Source organism: Herpailurus yagouaroundi, unplaced genomic scaffold, assembly GCF_014898765.1.
Source record: "Herpailurus yagouaroundi ecotype Mexico unplaced genomic scaffold, PumYag 163, whole genome shotgun sequence".
In the NCBI taxonomy this organism is placed as follows: Eukaryota; Metazoa; Chordata; class Mammalia; order Carnivora; family Felidae; genus Herpailurus; species Herpailurus yagouaroundi.
Window position 1 is genome coordinate 52573719 of NW_024412404.1, and position 24359 is coordinate 52598077.

General features: G+C 34.8%; 1 protein-coding gene across 2 annotated transcripts in view; it reads left to right on the plus strand.

Moving 5' to 3' along the window:
* The window catches only part of ATRNL1 (attractin like 1), a 788891-nt gene that overhangs the window by 240690 nt on the left and 523842 nt on the right, over positions 1–24359 (plus strand). For both annotated transcript variants that reach the window (XM_040486565.1, XM_040486566.1), the window contains exon 20: positions 1232–1325. In XM_040486565.1, coding sequence (XP_040342499.1) covers positions 1232–1325 — 94 coding nt within the window. The remainder of the gene's footprint in view (positions 1–1231; positions 1326–24359) is intronic.

The window sequence follows — 24359 nt, forward strand, 5'->3', positions numbered from 1 at the left end:
CTCTGTCGTCCGGGGGCTCAGCAGCTCTCCTTCCCTTTGTCCTCCAGGCTTCCCGCTTTCTGAGCAGAGCTGTTAACTTATGACCTCCCAGACTTAGCAAGCTAAGTCGCGCTTACTGTGGGAACACAGTCCGTCAGGCCCCTCTGCTTTTTGCAAGCCAGACTCGGGGGCTCTGCTTGGCCGGCGAGCCGCCCCTCAGCCCCGGCTCCCTCCCGCCAGTCCGTGGAGCGCGCACCGCCTCGCCGCCCTTCCTACCCTCTTCCGTGGGCCTCTCATCTGCGCTTGGCTCCAGTGACTCCGTTCTGCTAATCCTCTGGCGGTTCTCTGGGTTATTTAGGCAGGTGTAGGTGGAATCTAAGTGATCAGCAGGACGCGCGGTGAGCCCAGAGTCCTACGCCGCCATCTTCCCTCTCCTCCATAAGAGACTCTTAAAAACTGAGAATAAACTGAGGGTTGATGGGGGATGGGAAGGAGGGGATGGTGGGTGATGGGTATTAAGGAGGGCACCTGTTGGGATGAGCACTGGGTGTTCTATGGAAATCAATTTGACAATAAATTTCATATTAAAAAAATAAAAATAAAAACACATGATCTCATTTAATTTTCACATCCCTACTAAGAGCTAAGTATTTTTATTTATTTACTTATTGTTTCAATTTTTTATTACAAATTCTAATTAGTTAACATATAGTATACTGTATAATATATAGTAGAATTTAGTGATCCATCACTTACATATAACATCCAATTAAGAATAAGTATTACTGTCATTTTTTTTGCAGATGAAGCAACTGAAGCATAGAGGAGTTAAATAAATTGCCCAAGGTCACATAGCTGGTGATTATAGATGTACATTTTAATGCCAAGTTGTTTGACTCCAAAACTCTTGTACTCTTTGAAATTCATTTCATCAAATAGATGTAGCAAATAGATGTAGCAAATCAGAAGTGGAAAGGAGTAAAAGAAGTGGAAAGGAACCCAAAGAAGAATACAATAATATGTGTATCCATACTAAACTTCAGGATGCCCCAAAGACTTTAAAGAGTTTCACACAAATTTTAAATAAGTGAATTTACTTGCCTTTAGTTAAAGATAACTTATGTGGTAACCCTAGTTTTTGGGTGGCAGGGAGAAAATACACAGTATAAAAATAAGATAAAAATAATACCCGGAAATGTGATACAAGTTTTTGATGGAGAATATTAAGTGTTATTTTTGTTTTGACTTACAGCTTGTACATGCAGTGGCCATGCCAACATTTGTCATATGCACACAGGAAAATGTTTCTGCACAACTAAAGGAATAAAAGGTGATCAGTGTCAATTGTAAGTAAAAATGAATTTTTAAAACTTTTGTGGATTGAATTTCTGCTGTAAACTAATTGTTTAGGTTTTCTTTTTTAAGTTTAGTGTTACACTAGTTAAGCAGCCAATATTATTGTAAACTAAGTTCTGTTGCATTTTATCAATTCTCATGAAAAATTAAGCTTTTAAATTTTTTTAATGTTTATTTTTTGAGAGACACAGAGTGTGAGCAGGGGAGGGGCAGAAAGAGAGGGAGACATGGAATACGAAGCAGGCTCCAGGCTCTGAGCTGTCTGCACAGAGCCTGATGCGGGGCAGGAACTCACAAGCTATGAGATCATGACCTGGGATGAAGTCAGATGCTCAACTAACTGAACCACCCAGGCACCCCCAAAATTAAGCCTTTTAAGATGGCCTTTTTTTAGAGCCTTTAAAATAGAACCCATAGAATATGTTTGCCTTTGGTATCTTTCTTTGTTTTTTTTTTTAACATTTATTTATTTTTGAGAGACAGAGTGTGAGTGGGGGAGGGGCAGAGAGAGAGGGAGACACAGAATCTGAAGCAGGTTCCAGGCTCTGAGCTGTCAGTACAGAGCCTGACGTTGGGCTCAAACTCATGGACTGTGAGATCATGACCAGAGCTGAAGTTGGACGCTTAACTGATGAGTCACCCAGCTGCCTCTGTCTTTAGTATCTTTCTAAAAAAAAAGAAATACTCTTAAATTTTTGGAAAACACATATATCAAATTTGAATTTTATTTTTATAATTTTCCTCCATATCTTATTGAATAAATAACTCTAATCAAATTTTTTTTGCCTTTCTTTTGAATCTGTCATTGTTAATTAAAATTGTAGTCATTTAAGACTTTCAAGTTGTTATTATACTTTTCTTCTTTTTCCGTTTTACTAGACATGAACCCACTCTTGTTACTCTGCTTTTAGTAGTTTTATGAATGATTTTTGTCTTTGTATAATTTAGTTGTTAGTGCTCATTTCAGCCGTACATATATTATAATTTAGTTGTTATTCTCAAGATTTATTCTCCCCTTGCCCAAAATTAACCCTAAAAAGCAGCTGTTTGATGTTATTTAAACATTCTTTTTTTCTTATTTAAATATATCATATAATATTAAAATAATTCTGGGGCGCCTGGGTGGCGCAGTCGGTTAGGCGTCCGACTTCAGCCAGGTCACGATCTCGCGGTCCAGGAGTTCGAGCCCCGCGTCGGGCTCTGGGCTGATGGCTCAGAGCCTGGAGCCTGTTTCCGATTCTGTGTCTCCCTCTCTCTCTGCCCCTCCCCCGTTCATGCTCTGTCTCTCTCTGTCCCAAAAATAAATAAAACGTTGAAAAAAAAATTTAAAATAATTTTTATGGTTCTGAATTGTATATACTTACTTATATTAGATATAAATGTATTTGAAACAAATCATAAACTCTAATAAGTATAGAATTATGAAAAAACTAATAAAAGATTTTCTAAAACTTTTATATCCAAAGACCTGCTAACCATGGAAAATGATCATTTTGTTTGTTTTTATTTAAAACAAATATGCTATTTGCTGTAGAATTATTTTAAACATTTCAAGGTAGATGATCATGTCTTTGACTAGGCATTTGGGTATGATAGGTTTTTAAGTTCAGAGAAGGTGAGCACAACCATATTTTATTCCTTCTCCATAGTCTCTTAAAAAGGATGTGAAAGTATAAGATCTTAGGGAAATTCCTATTAAGGAAGGCTGTTTTGGTCTCAGTACCATTGGAAATTAAGTCAGAGTTCTGTGTTCTAATATAGCAGATACTTCTAATATTTTGCTGAATATTTGTGTTCATAAGCAGGCCACCTTCTTGGTCTGTGCATTTGCACAGGGCTTCATGCTTAGAAGGGCATCATGCTTGGGCTAATGCATTGCTTTCACCATCTTGAAATTCTTAATAAAATTTTAACAAGAGCCTTATATTTTTATTTTGCATTGCTTCTTGTTTCACTTTCCCCCTCCATGAAATATATATCAGGTTCTGGTCACAAACAATAAATATTTTATTTTTGTTCTGAGATTCCAGTGTTCCATCAATTAAAACTGACAATTTAAATTTGTACTGTAGTTTTGTATAAATGGTACAATCATTTATAATAATTATCTCTTATGTGATGTGGTACTGTAGTAAGATACTTTTGTTTCCAGATTAGAGAGAGCAGTGTTTTAATTCATGGAACTCATGGGATTATAAGCTTAGAAATACAGAGTTACAGGGTTTGGCATATGTATGAAATAGTAAAACAATAAATTATTTGGTTCTGAATGATGAAAGTACATTTTGCCCTAGTTATTATTTATGATTTTTATAAGCAGGGAAAAATTGGAATGTTAATTAGTATAGTATTTTTTAGATGGTCTTTGTAGATAGAGTTATATTCATTATTTTTTCTTCATTTTATTTATTTGGCTTTGGAGTGTGGGGCAATGAAAATAGGATCATCATTCTTAAAGCAATTATTTTCTACAGTGTGCCTATATTGAAAATGAGACTCTTGTTAGGAAGCAAAGCTAGCCATTCAAATCACTAAATAATTATTAAATGAGTACTTGTACTATTAATGAAGATGAATAACACAGTTTTTGCTTAAAGTATGTTTCGGGCTAACAATGGAGACACTAGCCAAAATATAATGTACTAATTTATTGTATAGTGATTTGAAGGGCTTGTGAACCTCTCCCTCTTCACAGGATAATTTCTTTTTGGCTCTAAGTATGTAGTTGGACTTCACATCTTCTTGTGTATTTTTCATAACCTCCTCAAACTGAAATTGGTTCTTTTGCTATGTGCTAATTTGTTCCTTGCATTATCTGTGTACTTGCCTGTATCCTTTGCTAGAATGACATTCTTTGGGGACCATATCATCAGTACCACAATGTAAGGGTTCAGTAAGCTTATTTAATGGAATGGAATGAAGAAAGTGTTGAAGGAGTACTGAAAAGGGAGGGATTAATTCACCCTGGAGGGATTAGGTAAGTTTGAGAAGAGGATACTTGAGCTGAAACTTGAAGGAGGAGGTACAATGTTCTGGGTATAGAATACAGTGAACAGAAGGGGAAACTACATCAGTAAAGCAAAGAAAGAAGTGAAAATGGAAGTGATTATAGCACTTTCGATTTTTGCGTAAGGACATAGAGAGCTGGAAATAGTACCCATCAGTCCCACCTTTACAGTGAAAGAAAAAAGAGCTGGGCAAACTGAAAATCCATGAGCTTGCTGGAAATCATTGGAGAATTGAGATCACAGGGTAACCAAATGGCCAAAAAAGTAGAGAGAAACAGGAGCTTTCAGGGAGAGAGGGGACTAGAACACTGGGTTACCTGGAGTGAAACCAACTGGAAACTTAGGAGAGCTGAGCTGAGCTGAGGTAGTTGATAAATGGCTGTTCAGGTTTGCACTGTTGGAGAGCAGAGCTCCTGCGGGCCACAGGAATTGATAGGGGTCCAAACCCTTTTTAGAGTATCCCCTCTCCCCCAGTGAAGCCCACCAGTTGCTAAAGGAACAAAATGGAGAAAATTTTAAGAATGCATTTCCTGTGGTATAAGCTGGGGGAAAGGGAGTGGCAGACACAGTTGCCAGGGCTACAGTAATGAGGTCAAAACACTCATTTAAAGGGGCACGACATTATTTATCTTGACAGTTCTCATTCTGGCTCTGACCTAAAAAACAGTTTGGAACTGAGAATGGTAACTTATAACATGAGTATAATGGAGATATGAACTATAAGATAAATATGTAATGAGTGAGGTGGTATTCTCTATGAAAATTGTGTACTTTTGAGGAGCAACATGCAGACTTCAAAGAAAACACAACATTATTTTTGAAAAATTTCTCAGTTTTACATGTGAAGGTAACACGTATTTCATTCTGTGAAATACAACTTGATACTGTGAAATTCTCACTTTTCAATGTAATAGTGTAAAGAAGTCAGTAGTAAACTTGTTTTATTTCTTCAGCCTTGTAAAAATCCCTTGTGAAAGAAATTGGTGTTCTTCAGTGGGAAATAATATTCTTTAATAAAATAAAAATAAGTGAAAGAAGTTTTGATTAAATGTTGTAGCAGATACTTATGATGTATCTTGCCACCTCCCTTGGCTGTCATGGTTTCATCAAAGCTATAGTGGACAGTTTCCTGTACTTTTCCGGTATTCCACTAAAGTATGAGAGTCTTTGTTCCTCTTTTAGTTCCAAAGCTACTCATTTCTGCCCAGTGCAACCAGGAAGGGTAAGGCAGTTTATGCCGATACGTGTCATCCTCAACCAGAGAGGGGAGAGAGTTTGTTCTACATTTCCCACTATGTCACCAATGCTTCCTCAGATAACTGGCCAACACCCATATCCAAGCTCTTATCTTCAGCATCTGCTACTGAGGTAATTCCAACTAAGGCAGTTGCTCTGGAAGTGGCTCCTGGCAACAGACCCTCAGCATGGGATGTTGTAGTTGGGTGACTTACCAGATGGCAATAAGCACTGTAATGCTAATAATGGTAAGTGGGATAGTGGTTATCCTATTGTGCTATAATATAATTATTGAGAATATTAACTGTGTTTGATAGGATAAGGTATAGGTTGAAGAAGTGTGAGTTTGTGCAGAAACTTTAACACCAGGAAGTTATGGGGGGATAGCTAACTATGATTGTGGACTTGGCTGGCTCTTGTCAACTGCCATAAAGCCTTAAAGAAGAAGCCTTCCGGGGCGCCTGGGTGGCGCAGTCGGTTGAGCGTCCGACTTCAGCCAGGTCACGATATCGCGGTCCGTGAGTTCGAGCCCCGCGTCAGGCTCTGGGCTGACGGCTCAGAGCCTGGAGCCTGTTTCCGATTCTGTGTCTCCCTCTCTCTCTGCCCCTCCCCCGTTCATGCTCTGTCTCTCTCTGTCCCAAAAAAAACAAAAAAAACAAAAAAACAAAAAAACAAAAAACGTTGAAGAAGCCTTCCATCAACTCAGGGCATACTGCGAACATCAGAAGGCCTTCATGACGACATTTAAAGACCCTTACCTTCTACAGCTAGAGAACAGAGTATGTTGAAACTTATGCCCAGGATTTAATTATAAGGTTGGCTGGCTCTAAATGAAACTGAAAGGTCAACTGTGACAGTTCATCCATGCCAGTCACTGCCTGATGACAAGGAGTGGGAGTTTCAGGTGTACATCAGGGACACTTATAAGTATGACCTCAGAACCCTGAATCCTAGATTCATTCCCTTGAAGACTCCTGGCTAGAAGTCATCCTCTGTCATTTGTTAGAGTAGGGTAGCTTCCCTCTCCCTGGCAACAATGCAAAGATTTCACCTGACCTGATATTTATGCTTTATAAAAAGTTGTTTGACCTCCTCCAGAGTGCACCCTGCCTCCACTTATTGTCTCCAAATCAGGAAGAAGTGTCAAATCTCAAAGTAGCATGACTGGGAAGACACATTCTCTGCTGTAGATAGGTAAGAGATATTACTGAAAAAGTTGCAAAGCCTGAGAAATATGCAGAGGCAGGAATCAGCAGTGCATATATGAATAAGAGTGGACCTGGAGGGTATTGGACCAAGGGGCATGAAATATAAGATGGGAGAGGGAGAATTTACTGATGTGCTCCTATGATTCAGGATTTCATGTCTTCTTGATATACCAGTAGTTGCTGATGGCTCTTTAAAATGTGGGCATGCTGATTGCCTCTAGACCATAGGTTGGGGGATGCTAGAACTGTCTTGAAGAGATTTTGAGTATTGGAGTCAGAAAACTCAGTAAGTTGGATGCATTGGAATACATAAATTACATATATCAGATAGCCCATTAATGGATTTTATTTTCTTGGAGGTCGTCCAGAACACTTCCTTCATGAAGACAATAAAGAGTAAGGGAAGCTCTGGAGTCTGTGAAACTCAGTGGTAGCTGTTCTCTGTAGGCCATAGTAGAAAATAGAAAATGTTTCCAGTCAGCTGGGCTCCCTAGTGTCAGTGGGTATGTCAGGAATCCAGAATAGTAAAGGCCAGGTGGTTGCACCTTTCCTTAAATGTAGATATAATTAACTTAACAGTTAACAAGACCAAGAGGCCAACAGGGCATGTTGGTTGGCAGGAATTTGTGGTATTGCCCAAGTGAGTTCTGACGGATGAGCTAAATTGACAGCCAACTAGATTATTGTTTGACTTACATTAACAGAAGGAAACCAAACAAACCATGAACCAATAAGCAGAAAGTTGATGTCAGCTGTTCAATGGAAAATTGTCATTCTTCACCCTTTTTTTATGATTCAGATCTGAATCTCTGGTTCCCAGCACCCATCAAATAAAGTTGAGAAAGCACCCATACCATCTCATCAATATACACAATAAATATTCCTCCAGTTTCTCCAATGGGACCTCAAGCCATTTAGTAGATTATTGGTCACTGGAAAAGGGAATGCAGATACTTCTGAAGGGCTTTTGAATAAGGTATTTGAACTCATAGTGATTGCCAACATATCATTAATTTATTCACTTAAAAATCTTTTCAGTATTGTTACTATGTATCTTACGAAGTCATGTTAATATATCCGAAGACACCATTGACAAATTTCATCTTAACTACATGCGAAGAAAAAAAACAAACAAAAAACACATTTCTGGACTGACCCTAAATTAGACTTCTAATCTACTTCCAATTACCAGGAAATATCTAAATTCTAACAAGTCAATAAATTGTTCTTAAGTCTTGTACACAGTAAATGTGAAGCTCAGAGTATTTTGGCTGGGCAAAGGAAAACATTAATTTATTAGGTCAATGATTCTCAATGGTAATGAAATAATATTCTTCAGAAGGTTATGGATTTTCATAATTAATTATCTTGAAAATTAGGGAGTGCTCCTGGCATTTAGAGATGAAGAGTCACAGGTCCTTTGTTAAAGTGGAAACTTATGGAGACTAGGTTAAAAATGGAATTTTGGTATAAATCTGTTTAATTGATTATATTAGGTCTGCAGACTCTGATCATTTTCCCTGTCCCTAGTGCATAATTGGATGGATATATGTAGCCTCTTGTGGACCCCTCATATTAGCTTTCTGACCTGTGGAAAAAGAGCCATTAAATTAGACACGGCCATGTGGAGGAAGTCCCTGAAACTCCTTTCATCCACTCTGGTCCCAATGAAGATGCTAAATCAGAAATTAGAGATCTCATGCTAAAACATGAAATGGAAATAATGAGGAAGTATTATATTTCAAGTAGGAGCTGGATCTTTGAGTGGTTAAAATATCGACAAAATTATGATGAAATGTCATAGGAAATGTATTTTCTGTCTTGAAACACCACCGCATGTTAGGGCATACATTCAGTTTTTGATATTTTAAAAGAGTTTGGAAACCAGATCATTTCATAGATAATAGGAAATACATGATAGGATGGAAATAGATACAGTAATATAAGAGCCAGAATTGGATTGTAGGCATCTGGGAACATTTTAAGCGCTGAAAAATAATTGACAACTCATGGGTAAATAATTTTAATATGTAATTTCTACTACAAAGATTTTGTATTGTAGTTCTACAGATTTTTAAGAATATATATATGATATAAATAATATAATTTTAATAACCTTGTTAATTACAGGGCTGTTGATAAGTTGATACTAGTAATATGTAGTTGTTAGTCTATTAAAAGGAGTCTCAGATACTCTGTAGACACATGGTGTGCTCAGAGATGCGTGTTGTGGTTGCCATATACAGCATAGCTATTGGTGATGAAGTTTTCTGAACTCATGAACACATTTTTGTTAAATTCTGATCAGAATCGTATAGCATGGGTTTTCAACTTATGCGGTAGTTGCATTTCTAGAAGATTCAGTGTATGTTGTAAACCTGCAAAAGCTACTCTGAGTTTATATGTAAAATGGACTTAAGTTCTAGGCTCAGATAATTATGAACAAAAACTTGTTCATTTGCCATGTTGTTCAAAAGGTATGTGGGATTTGGATCAATTATATTTTGTTGTTTTATGGAGTTGCCTTGTACATTCAGTATGTCTACTATCCTTAGCATCCCTTTTGGCCCTTTTAGTAAGTTCCATTAGAATCCATAATTATGGAGATAAATAATTGCTACCCTTACATTTACCTCCATTGAGAACCATTTACCTAATCAATTTGTGTTTTTCTTTAGCCAAAGAACTTTTGTTGTTTCATTTATTGCACATAAGATCTTAGAGCAATTTGCTGACTTCTGGAGAAAATTATATATATTAGTACTGTTATTATATAATTATACATATGATAGTGCCGTTAAATGTTGTGTTGTTAGAGTAATCAAAATTGATGTGTTGATCCAGAATCATGTTTTACTTTTTATCCACAATAAACTGAAGATTAAATTTCTCAAAGACATTTGGAATTATAATTATCTGAGATAATGACACTATTACTAAACAAAATCTTTTAATTTAGTAAATTAATTAATAAATGAATATCTTTTTTCCTTATAGTCTTTTCTCTTTGCTGATTATAGCTTTTTCATAGCAACTTATGTTAGGCTGATGACACTGGTTCTCAAAATTAGTGTGAAAAAGAAATCTTCAGGAATATGGTGATTTAAATTCTAGGCTGAGGACCAAAAATTTGCTTTATTGCAAGTATTATAGGTGACTGTGAAATAATAGTCCTTGATGCACTTTGACATATATGGCGTTAGGAGGATAGTCTTCCTGAGTACTTTTTTCCTCCCTAGTTTACCTTTAGGCCAGGAATATCTAAGATTATTAGCCATTTTTCCATTTTGTTTCTGTTTCATTACATCTGGTCTTTTCTTTCTTTTCTTTTCTTTTCTTTTCTTTTCTTTTCTTTTCTTCTCTTTTCTTTCTTTTTTTTTTTAATGGGAAGGAGGCAGAGGATAATGCCAATGCCTTTTCCATTTTAGGAAGATCATAAACTTGTGCCTTCTATTCTAAACTAATTTCTAGCACAAAGCAGGGGCTTTAAAAACAAATATAAATGAATATAACTTAGGACTTTTGTTTCCTCCAATTTCTCTTGTCATTTTTAAAAGTCTTCTATACTGGGAGTGGGGAAATATAATACCTGTTTCATCACTGTGCCCTAATATACATTAAGGAATCATTTGCTGTACAACCTACCTTTTTGTACTGTGTTGCACTGTATCTAATTTGCATACGGTTACCAGCTTCATAAACACAAGTGGATAAACATCTGATGAATATAATCTTCAAATACTAACAGTAAATATCATTAAATTTTTCTCACTCATTTTTGCCCACTGTAGTCACAACTACTGATAGGGCTAATGGTTTATTTGTGCTGATGAACCAAGCAGCCTTGATATCTAAGATGTAAGATATTTGAGGAACTCCTATGCTTGCTTTATTTCAAAAACATTTATTCGAGTGAGAGACCGTAAGGGCATAAATCTCAGAATATCAGTTGAGAAAGCAGGTTACCAATTCAGTTTAAGCTTGCCCAATGTGAAGACAGATTTGGTATTATTCACCTCCCAGCTCCCCAGGAAGGTGCTCTCCTGGTAAAAAGTCCACCTTGAGTAAAGACAACTCTATGTCATGAAAATGTTTGAGTTCTTCTGGAGTTTGTCTTCTTGAATTTAAAACTTCTGGTTTTTAGGGACATACTTTCAAATCTGTTATCTTTGCCATTAAGTCCTTTCTAAGCCCCCAGAACTGCACTAGATAGAATTTCATTTAGTTGTCAACCTAAACACAACTAGGTTCTGTTTCCTAGTTACTATTGGTTAGGCTGGAGGTCATGTCATTCATTGGGTTCTGACCAATAAACATTTGACCAGTGTCCATTTCTCCAAGCCTCGCCCCTAAGAAGCTCTTGTGTCATGCATCCTCTTTTCCCCGTCCAGTAGTTCAGTGGAGAGAGGAAGAGGAGGACCCGAACGATGGCAGAGTGCAGGAATAGTGCTGGTCCTGGAAGGCTCCCTGCAGCCAGACATCTTCCCCAACTGCACCCCTTCTCCACTGGATTGTGCCTTAAGCTACAAAGTTTTATTGTGTAAAATTACTGATATTTTAAGGTAGTTTTTTATAGGAGTAAGCATACCCTTCCATGAGTAATTACTATTCCCTTGGCATCTTGCTTGGCATCCTTAATTACAGCACTTCCAATTGAGTTACCTTAAATGACCTATTCATTAAGTGTGACTTGTGGTGTTAGTTTAGTGAATTGTCTGTGAGGTGTTTGGGTTAATTTGCTTATCCCTGTTCATCGCTTAAAGCTTTTGTACACTCTTCCATCCCTTTTATAGGAGTTATTCTCATTGAAGTCTGTCTCTTAGAAGACTTCAGCATAGTCCTTGATCTCGAGTTTGATTATTGCATTGACATAAGGCATAGAAAAGTTAAGTGGTTTTAATTCTAGATGGTCAGAATAGGGCTCAATACATACAGTATTGTTGGGATGTTTTTATAAAAGAAGTGTGCAGTAGGAGCAGAGTATCAAATTAAGGTGTAGGATATACTAATTGTAAATTGGAAACAATTACAAAAAGAAACAAACAAAGACCAAAGAAAGAACATATACTATAAACTTTCAATTTATTTTGGTCAGTCTTCTATATTTATTATTAAAAATTAGCTCAAAATATCAGAGAATGAAATGAATACCTTCTAGTATGTTTCAACTTAACCTTCTATGAAGAAATTAATTACAGTAAATTTCCACATTTTAATGTGGAGAATATATCTGGTGTATATGTAGATGTTTTATCAAAATATGGATGCATTTCAAATGCATGTATGCTTTAAGATGAAGAATTACTGCTAGGAATGCCTTGGTGGCTCAGTTGGTTAAGCATCCAACCCTTGATTTGGGCTCAGGTCATGATTTCTCATGGTTCTTGAGATTGAGCCCTGTGTAGGGCTTTGCACTGACAGTGTGGAGCCTGCTTGGGATTCTCTCTCCCTCTCTCTCTCTTTCTCTGCCCCTCCCCTGCTCTCTCTCTTTCTCTCTTGCTCTCAAAATAAATAAATAAATACATACTTAAAAAAAATGATGAATTACTGCTCTACACTCCTATGTCCGTTCGATTCATTTCTGGTGGCCCCAGTCTAGCATTCTTACTTCTAGGAAAAAAGATAGATGATGGAAAATATTTCAGTGTAATCTCTATCTCAGATAATTATCTTTCTGTCTTGCTTTGACGTTTCTAGGTGCAAATATAATATTTGTTAATTTATTTAAATGTTTTTACTCTTCATTGCTGTCATTGCTGTCATCGTCATTGCAGTTAACATATATTGAACTGTCTCTGGGCTAGGTACTTGTATTTAATTCTTCCAATAATTCTGTGAAGTAGATAGTATTATTATCCCAATTTTACTGTTAAGGACACAGAAACTCACAGAAGTTAGTTTGTCCAAAGTCACAATTTAATCCGTGTTAGAATAGAATTTCCATCTAGGTTTTATAACTAAAAAGCCAGTGCTCTTTACCTATTGTATACACATCTTTTTTTTTTTTTTTTTATTAAGGATAATTGGCAAATGAGATTTGAGACACTATTTCTGGATTGAAAAAAAAATTATTTCTTCTATTGAGAATTTGTTGGAAAATGTATAAAAAGTATTTGTGAGCTATGCGTTATTCTACTTTTTAAATTCCAATTTTAATGTAAAGTATGTAGTAGTTAATTAAACTTGTTCTTCAGATAACAAAAATTATTAATACTGTTTTTCTTTAGGAAAAGAATTACATAATGTAGAGATTGTTTTTATTCTGAAGAAATTTGTACTCTGTACTAAGTTTCAGATTAATCACTCTTCAGTTTATATATTTTTAATGTGAAATAGTTTCTTTAAAAAAATTGTTTTAAATGTGTATGTATTTTTGAGAGAGCGAGAGTGAGAGAGCGAGCATGAGTGGGGTAGGGATAGAGAGAGGGGGAGACAAAGAATCCAAAGCAGGGATATGGGGCTCGAACTCACAGATCTGAAGTGGGACACTTAACCCACTGAGCCACCCAGATGCCCCGACGTGAAATGCTTTCTAATTTATCAGTAATTTTTATTTTATTTTGATCCAGTAATTATTTTTAGTTTTTTTTTCTTAATTTTAAAGACATTGAATTTATATTTTTTAAAAAATCTTTTCATTGACTTGTAAATCTGGATTTTTTTTTTTTTAATTTTTTTTTCAACATTTATTTTTGGGACAGAGAGAGACAGAGCATGAACGGGGGAGGGGCAGAGAGAGAGGGAGACACAGAATCGGAAACAGGCTCCAGGCTCCGAGCCATCAGCCCAGAGCCTGACGCGGGGCTGGAACTCCCGGACCGTGAGATCGTGACCTGGCTGAAGTCGGATGCTTAACCGACTGCACCACCCAGGCGCCCCATAAATCTGGATTTTTTTTCATGGACTTTAGTTTTTAGAGCAGTTTTGGTTCCCAAAATATCGAACAGAAAGTGTAAACATTTCCTATGTACCCATTACCTCATACATGCATAGCTTTCTCCATTATCAATACTTTTCACCAGAGTGGTACATTTGATATAATTTATGAACCTACATTAACACATTAAAACCCAAAGTCCAGAGTTTACATACATTAGGGTTCACTCTTGGTCTTGCACATTCTGTGGACTTTGGCAAATGTATAAATGACTTGCATCCACTACTATAGTATCAAACAGAGTAGTTTCACTGCCCTAAAAATTCCCTGTGCCTCTCTCTCTTATTCGTCTCTTTCCCCTAACTCCTGGCATACACTGATCTTTTTACCGTCTCCATAGTTTTGTCTTTTACAGAATGTTATGCAGATGGAATCATACAGTGTGGAACCTTTCAGATTGGCTTCTTTCACTTGGTGTGATATGCATTTAAGTTTCTTCCGTGTCTTTTGATGGCATGGTAACTCTTGTCTTTTCAGCACTGAATAATATTTCTTTAAATGTACCACACTATTTGTCCACTCAATCTACTGAAGGATATCTTAATTGCCTCCAAATTTTGGAAATTATGAGTAAAGTCTCTGTAAACATTCATGTGCACTTTTGTCTGGACATAAATTCTCAGCTTCTTTGGGTCACTACCAAGGAGAACCATGGCTGGATTCTATGTTGTCAGTATGTTAAGTTTGTAAGAAGCTGCCAAAACGTCTCTGAAAGTGGCAGTGCCATTTTACATTTCCATCAGCAATGACTGAGGGTTCCTGTTGCTCCACATCGTCATACCCGTGAGCATCTGTGACTGTCAGTGTTCTGGATTTTGCCCATTCTAACTGGCGTGTAGTGGTATCTCGTGTTAGTTTGAATTTCCCTGATTACATATGATGTGCAGAATGTTTTTGTATGCTTATTTGCTATATCTTATTTGGATATCATTTTTTGGTGAGGTATATTTGGCCCATTTTTTAATTAGGTTGTTTTCTTATTGTTGAGTTTTAACAGTTCTTCATATATTTTGGATAACAATACTTTATCAGATATATCCTTTGCAAATATTTTCTTCAATGTCTGCATCCGTGTCTTGTTTTGTGTCATGTCTTTCACTCAACACGTTTTTATAGTCATCCAGGTTGTTGCATCCCTGTAGCGGTAATTTGATCCATTTCAATGTGGTAGAGTATTTTGTTGCATTATTATACCACACTTTATTTACTCATTCTCTTATCTCTTCTTTGATAATATGGTTTTTGTTTTGTTTTGTTTTGTTTTTAACCATTAAAACGAATACACTTAGGGGGCACCTGGGTGGCTCCGTCGGTTAAGCAATCAACTCTTGATTTCAGCTCAGGATATGATCTCACCTTTCGTGAGTTTGAGCCCCACATCGGAGCCTCTGTCTGTCTGTCTGTCTGTCTCTCTTTGTCTGCCCCTCCCTGTTCTCTCTCTCTCTCTCAAAAAATAAATAAATAAACCTTAAAAAAAAACCCAAAACCTCAAATGCACTTAGTATCCTCATATATATCTCCTGGTTCACAACTGCATACAATTTCATTGTATGCAAATTTAGAGGATTTTAGAGGATTTTTCAATTTTAGAGAATTAACTCTTTTGTAAAATTGTTTCATCAAATTATACTCCTTCTAGGGCTGTATAAGTTTTCTTATTGTCTACACTTTTGACAGTACTTGATATTATAAGACATTTTAGTTTTTAGGATTCTGTTGTGGTAGTCTGAATTTGGATTTTCATAAGAACTAAAAAGGTTCTTTAGTTCTCAAAGATTTATGTGTTTAATCTTTAAAATATTTTATGTATAATCACCAATTGAATTTTCGCTTTTATGAAATTGTGGTCTTTCAAATTTCTTATGATTTTTGTTTTTCTACTGGATTCTTTTTCTTAATAATTTGTAATAATATTTTATACATTCTGGATGCATGTCTTTTGTTGGCGATATGTGTGGCAAATACCACTTTATGGTTTGGATTTTCACACTGTTTTTTTATGTCTTTTATGAAGAGAAGTTCTTAATTTTAATATAATCTGAAACATCAATCTTCTCCATTTGTCAGTGATTTGGGGTATTACTATTTAAAACTTCCTTGTCTTCTCCATTATTAGGTAATATCCCTGAGGTGGTCAGTTGGCCCTAGATTTTTCTATGTGGAAAGGTTTTAATTATTTCTTTAAAATATGATATAATCTATTCATTTTTAAAAGAATGTAACCTATTCAGATTTCTGAATTCTTCTTATGTCTAATTTATTCTTTGGTTTCTAAAAAAATTCCCTTTTTATCAGTCTCACTATGATATAATTAATTCTTCATATCTATATCTATATATATATATATATTTCATTTATCTTTTCAGTAGTTTTAGAAAGTTCAACCAGAACTCTTAAATCTTGCTTCTTCTCTCTTTTCTACCTTCTGTTTTTGGAGTCTAGTAACACCATATCTTTTATGTCTCTTTCATGTTTTTCCTCTGTCTCCTGACTTGTTTTTCAGTTCACTTTTCTCTTTTCTACTGTGTCTAATTTGCTGTTAATCTTATCCATTCAGCTCTTAATTTTGGTTATTGCATTTTCATTTTATAGTTCCCACTTTTTCAGACTAAATTCTTAAAACTATCTATTATAGTTTCTAATTGTCTTTTATAGTTTCCATTTTTTTCTGCAAATTTCTGATCTTTTCTGTTATCTCTTCCATTATAATAACGATAATTATTTTATTTTTTTTTTAACGTTTATTTATTTTTTTGGGACAGAGAGAGACAGAGCATGAACGGGGGAAGGGCAGAGAGAGAGGGAGACACAGAATCAGAAACAGGCTCCAGGCTCTGAGCCATCAGCCCAGAGCCCGACGCGGGGCTCGAACTCACGGACTGCGAGATCGTGACCTGGCTGAAGTCGGACGCTTAACCGACTGCGCCACCCAGGCGCCCCATAACGATAATTATTTTAAGACCTGTGTCTTTTCCCTGTTAACATCTCAATTTCCATATCTTTGTGTCGTCATCATTTGTTTTTGGTAGCTCCTCTTCTTATTTTCTTAGCTGTTTCAGTGCCTGGTTATTTTTAATTTTGTCCTTGATGCCATATTTGCAGAATCTAATCATAGATTGGGAACTTGGATGAAATCTTTTCCCATGAGAATTTAATTCTGCTATGTGCATGAGGGCAGTAGAACCTTAATTATTTTCAGAGATAAGGTTGATTCAAGGTAGATCTGCAGTCTCTGGAAGGCCTTATATTGCTCAAATTCCTAAGGTTACTCTTTGGGATTAGCTCAGCAGCCTTTGGTGGGCCTAGACTCTGACTCCTTTTCCTATGAAATACTGTCCCCATCCATAATCAGGGACAAAATACTGTCACCAAATGATCCTGGGATTCTATTCTTCTCTGTATCCAGGCCTGGCAAGTTTTCACTCTTTTGCTCTCCAATGTTTTAGACATTAAGAAGTAAAATCTACCTTTTGTAGTTATCTTCAACTTACCTGATTCTGTTTATCATTATTGGCCTCTGAAATACATAAACAGCCTTATAACTTTAGAAACTATAACTTTAGAACCTGTACTATTTAGGATTTACCCTAACTCTATTTCTGATTTTTTTAAAGATAAATTGTCTTAGAGATATGTTATTAATGTTGATACTATGATACTCCCTTATATCATATTTTTGTTCATAGTTATGTCATTTTATCAATTTTTTAGAGGAAAAACAAAACAAAAGCAAGTGTGTTTTATCTTATGTGTACTTTTTATAATTTCTCATGAAAATGCAAATTTATTATCAGATTCCCAGCTGTTTTAAATCATCTGTTGTGATATTTCAGAATTGTGGCAATTAGATGTTCCCCTTCTGTGTTTTTAGTTCCTGAGTAGAAAGAGTATATCTCTTTGGTAAGATGTATATGTATGTGTATTTAAGTATTTAAATTAATAGGGACAAAATGAAATGCTATATTTTAACACTTAGAAATGTGGAATTATTTTATATTTTGTTTTTTAAAAAAGCTATATTTATAATATTGTGTGATAATTCACGAAATGATAGCCAATATTTAGGTGACATGTAGTGACAATATTTGCCCTTTCAAAGTCCTAATAAAGATTTCAGCCTGAAACTGTTTTCTTAAAAGGTCTTGCCGTTTGCTTAGTTTGCTTACTGGGAATAGAGGATGATTATCCCTTTGCTTCAGACACAGAATACTTTGAAGTTATGTTTTTAATTAAACCGTTAAGAATACTTCTGAAGACACAATATTTGTGTCTAATCTTTATACAGAAAGATTCTGACTTTTAAAAATATTACTAGCCTACATATTAGAAATATTAATATAATGTATATAGTGCAATGTAATATGTTAAGAATTATAATTTATATCTATACTTTTCCTTTCACATTCATTTTACCTCCTATAATCTGAATTAGAACTTGATCAAATCATTTAATTTCTCTATATATTATGTGAAGTAGATTAGTACATTTTCATATCTCAAATATATTGAAACACTTTGTAGTAATAAATTTTATGTGTAAGATGACTGTCAATGATCTCTGCCTTCTGGTAGTCAAACTATTATTTAATCCCTTTTTCTTGAGTATGGACAGGATCTGTGACTTCTAAACCAGAAAATATGGCAAGGGTAAGGGTATATCACTTCGGTAATTATGGTGGGTCACTTCTATGCATATGCTTTAAGTCTGTGTCCTACCAGAAGTTTTTCTCCAGAGAGTTTCTCCCTTCTTGGCTGGCTTTGAAGAAGTAAGTGCAGTTGAAGGCATCATCTAGGAGCTGTAGGGCCATAGCCACTGGTCTCCACCCAATAATAAGCAAGAAACCAAGGCCTTTAGTTCTATAGCCACAAAGAAATAAATTCTGCCAACCGCCTGAGGAAGCTTAGAAGCAAGCCCAAGCCCACTCAAACTTCTGATGAGAACCCAACCCTAGCAAACAAACCCTAGCAAACCCCAGCTATACAGTGAACCCCAGCTCCCTACAATTTAGTCTCAGAATCAGAGAGCCCAACTATGCTCTATGTTCAGACTCCTGACCCACAGAAACTGTGAAATAATAAATATGTGCTGATTAAAGTAAAGTTTTGTGATTTGCTACTTAGCAATAGATAACTAGTGCAAATATAAACAATTGTGCTTTTATGTAATGTACTTGAGTTATATATTTGTGTATTAAATATATAATCCACACATTACGCACTTTAGTGTTTTCAAACTATGAAGGGCATCTCAATCTTTGAGATGAGAAAAGACACTTTCTTGAAGGAGTAAAATAATTTCAACAATGCAAATTAAGACTTTCCTGAAAAAAAGATGGTGTTATGTAACACAATGGTTTGTTACAGAATAAAACATAGTTTAAAACATTTTTCTTAATCTGATTATTTCACATTCATAGATATAAAATTTTAGGAAGAAAGAATTTAGAATTTTCTTTGTAATATTTCCCTCTCTTTTTGTTGAAACCAAGAGCACACTTTACACACTGTATGTTGGCCAATTTGACAGTAAATTATATTAAAAAAATAAGTGTGAGGTACTCCATTCTGATTTTTTAATTACATTTATGTATGAGTCTGCAATGCAGTAGATAGATTATGATAATCTTGATTCTTAATCACATTATTATACAGGTTACATGAAAATCTATAATGGCTGTGCCAAACATTTTAATGTATCAGCTGATTATACTTACAAGAGATTCATATCAATGGTTATACCAACTGATTTTGATATGTGGGAAATGAGATGGGAAGATCATCATTTGCATAGCTCAGCATTGGGTATAAGTGATACATTTATACATACATTGATAAATTTATACATGTATACATTTATATATTTATTTGAGATTTTATTCATTTCATCCCTTATAATGAATATATTTTTCCATGAGTGTTGATTGTACTATTAGAATGCAGAATCTTGGATTTTGATTAGAGATATGACAAGTAGACCTGAATTTTTTTCTTTTTCTTTCCTTTGTCTTTTTTTGAGTGAGTTAGACGTGAGACAGATTCGTCTTATAGGATATGACATACTTTTAAGGAAAAATGGTTTATTCATGTCTGGTCTCTGTCTTTACTATGATGATTACAAACAAATCTCATACTTCCTCTACACTTACCAGTCTGCTTCTACAATTCTATTAGCAAGAGCTCTTCCTTTTCCACCAATTATTTATCTATTTATTATTGGCATGAACTTATGAGTTCCTGTTTTCCCCAGTGGTTTATAATTCATTGTTATACCTAATTATTTAGCATTCATATTGTTCCAGATTTGGCCAGTGGGAGCTACTTCAAGCTCACTTGTGTTTTTGTGACACATACCCATCCTCATTTTGTGAATTCTTCCTTACTTTCTGTTATAAGAAGATGTTCCAGGCTCATCTTACACCTGTTCTGCCTTGGATCAGCCATTTAAAAAATATTTTTGTAGAGCTCTCAGTGCTGGATATGCTCTTTGCTACTGAGGTGCCTTAACGTAGTGACCTGTTCAATGAACAGAACTGGGAAATAGTAATTTATTTATATATACACATAAATACACATAAATACATATATACATATACATGTGTACATGTGCATGCATACACACACACACATGTATGTACGTTAGAAAGCATTACTTCATACCCAAGCTTCCAATTCCAGTACATCCCTCCAGTGTTCTTTTGGACCTTCTCCAGTTTCATAATCCTATGTCTCCTCCATTAGTGAAAACAGTGGCTTCCAATGACATTAACACATTCCTTATTTGCTCAATTCTATAATTCAAGAAATACTTTCAGAATTGATTTGTCTATATCACTTTAATAAGCAAACCTGAATAGATTTAAAAGTTTGAAGTTTCCACCTTACTCTGCCCAGGATTGAGAATATATAGTCAGATACTGTGTTAACAAGTTATTTGGAATGGTCTCTTTTCTTTCTTCTTTGTTTTCTGTCCCTCCACACCTCTCTCCTCCTATTTTCCTCCTTCCCCTTCTCCTTTTCCCTTCAGGATGGTTATGTAGTATTCACTTGAAATTTATTAGGTTCATTTCTTTTAGTTTACTTTCTGTTTTAGGTGGTGGTTGTTTTTTTCCGCCTTCCCATTCTTATTGTTTTAATATATATATTTTGGAATATGTTGAACATTGACATTCTTTCAAAAGAGAAAAGTATTTAAAAATAAAGAGATTAGTTCCCATTTCCTCTTTTCTCCTCTGGTAAACAACTTCATTGTTTTCCAGTTTATGCTCCCTATGATACACATATATATATTTCATGTATGTATATCTGTGTGTACACACACACACACACACACACACACACACACACACAGACATAGAAATTCATTCTTTTCCTTCTTACACAAAAGGGGACCTACTGTAGATATGTATCTGTATTAGATCATTAAAATCTTCATCATTTTTTTGTTTGGTTTTGTTTACAGATGTATAGTGTTCCATTGGGTTTATGTACTGTGGTTTCTTTAACAAATCTTGTGCACAAGGATGTTTAGATAATTTCCAATATTTTGTGATTATAAATGATGTAGTGAATAAACTTTTGCCCATATATTTTCATATTTCTGGATGTTTACTTCCAAAATTCCTATAAGTGGGATTTCTGGGTTGAAGAATAAATACTCATGTAGATTTGTTAGGTATTGCTAACTTCTCTTCCATAGGGATTTATTCATTTTGTATTCCCAGCAGGTCATAAGTGTAAGGGAGCACTGTTGGCCCAGTCTCCTAAGCAGAGCATATGGTTATGCTTTTGAAATTTTGACAATCTGATTGAGGAGAAATGGCATCTTGTTCTAGCTTTAGCTCATATTTCCCTGATTATAAGTGAAGTTGAACATCTTTTCATACAGTTAAGAACCACTTTTATAGCACTTTTTGTGAGTTGCCTATTTATGTATGTTGCCAGTTTTTCTATGGGATTGTTAGTTCTTCCCTTTTTTAAAGAGTTTTTTTTTTCATAAATTAGGGATTTTAGGCCTTTTATGTCACATATGTTGTGAGTATTTTCTCCCAATTTATTACATCTTTTGATTTACTAATGGCATTTATTTTTACCACACCTTTCAGTATACATATGTTACCATGCAGTCTTGTCTTCTAATATGTTTAAAGTTTATTTTATATGCTCAGATGTCTGATCCATTTAGAGTTTTTTTTTTTTATGGGTAGGGTGTGAGGATTGAATCTGATTTTATATTTTTCCAAATGGCTATCCAGTTATCTGAATACCATTTATTAAAAAGAGCTTACCCCAATAATTTAAAATACTACTTTTATCATATACTAGATTTTTAGTATATGACAGTTGAGCCTATTTCTGAATTTCTATTTTGTACCTTTGGTCTTTCTACTGATGCAGTGATACTACACTATTTGAATTGTACAGACCTTGAATATATTTTAGTATCTTTGAAGTCTAGTTTCCCTAAAATCTCTTCATTTATTTTCTTTTTTTCTTTTTTTATTGTTTTAAAATTTAATTCCAGGATAGTTAACATACAGTGTTATATTCGTTTCAGGTACATGATGCAGCGATTCAACCATTCTATATATTACTCAGTGCTCATTATGATAAATTTGCTCTTTACTCCCCATCACTTATTTCACCCATCCCCCCACTCACTTACCCTCTGGTAACCATCAGTTTGTTCTCTATAGTTGAAGAGTCTATTTCTTGGTTTCTCTCTCTCTCTCTCTCTCTTTCTCTCTCTTATTTTCCTTTGCTTGTTTTTTTTTTTTTTTTAATTCCACTTATGGGTGAATTATATGGTATTTGTCTTTTTCTGACTGATTTATCTCACTTAGCATTATACTCTCTAGGCATCCATGTTGTTGAAAATGGCAAGATTTCATTCTTTATGGCTGAATAATATTCTATTGTATATACCATATTTTTATCCATTCATCTATCAATGATTACTTGGGCTATTATATATTTACTTATGCATGTGAACATTAAGATCAATTTTTCTGGCTCCTTTAAAGCCTATTGGAATTTTTATTAGATAAAATTGAACATTATCTTTCAAATTAACTGCCATTCTGATGATGTTGAGATGTCCCTATGAAAATTAAAGAATGCGTTTGCATATATTTGTGCCTGCTTTTGTGTTTTGCAGACTGAGTTTTATGCCAAAAGTTCCATTATGTTTCCTTTGGAACTATTGGTTTCCTTAGTTATTTGTAGCCATTTGTAGTTTTTTTAAATGACAGCTGAAATCAAACTTTCAAAAATTGTTGTTTAAATTCAACTCATAATTACACATTTCAAAAATACTTTTAATACGATCAAAATTCAGTACTTATTAATATAAAGAATGTAAGACAATATGTGATTCTACTTTGCTTTTTTGAGTTTGAAAACTTAAAAGAGAATATAATTCTTATATTAGATACCTTCAAGAACTCTATAAAGCCTCTCAGCTTAATTTTTAATGAGGTGGTGCTAATTCCTTATTTATGTTAAAACTCTTCATTTGAGAAAATGAAAGCTAGCAAAAATCACTTCCTAAAGAAGAGCATGTAATTTCATTCTCCTGAGAAAATTTATGGTTTGGAGAAAATAAAATTTTAACCATTCCTTTATAAAAATTATTTTATGTTGAAGGTTAACTAATTTGAATAATAGTATTATCAAAAAAATAAAAACCATAAACTTCCATATGGGAAGATAGGTTTGTATCTGGAGCTCTTAAAGTCAACATATAGATCAATTAAAAAGTACCTGAAATCCTTACATTTGTTAAAGTTCGTTATTTTAGATTGCTGTGGTACTTTGAAAGCCATCTATTTAAACAAATGAGATGCAGAGGGAATATCATGCCTAGCAATGCAGACACTATTATATTGAATATATTCCTGTTCTGAACGTAGTATTGAGAACATTTGCAGCAAGTCAAATTTATTTTTTTGTGACAGACAAAAGAATTATAACAGTATTGTAAATCAATCCTTTAGTATATGTATATACTGGGTACAAAGTGATGGAATTTATGGAGGTGAGCCTAAAGGAAGGAACAAGAGTATAGAAATAGTAGAGAACCTGAAGTGCTTAACCCAGCAACAATGAGTGTGATCATTTTCTTGCTAGAAAACTACTATATATCACACATTTTGAAATTGCTTTTGGGGAAGTCAAAGGAAACCTAACCCCCAAACTTTCTTTGTTTCACAGAGAATAAAGTGAGTGGTATATAGGACTATTATATTTCTACTTTAATTTTGTAGTCAGTGTAAATAAAGATTTACTCTTTTACTCAGTTCTATGTATAAATAAAAAAACTAGTGACACATGGGTGAAAAATGCATTCAGAATGTAACTTGATTATTTAGCTTATTAGTCTCAATTGTTGGCCTTTCATTAATTAAAAAGTATGTATTAAAATTATTCCTCTGCTCTGATTAACTATTAAAACTAAAGACATTTTTTGGGGGTGCCTGGGTGGCTCAGTCAGTTAAAAATCCTACTCTTGATTTTGACTCAGGTCATGATCTGGTTCCTGAGATCGAGCCCCTGCATCTGCCTTTGTGCTGACAGTGTGGATGTGGCTCGGGATTCTTTCTCCCTCTCTCTGCCCTTTACTGCACTTGTGTGTGTGCA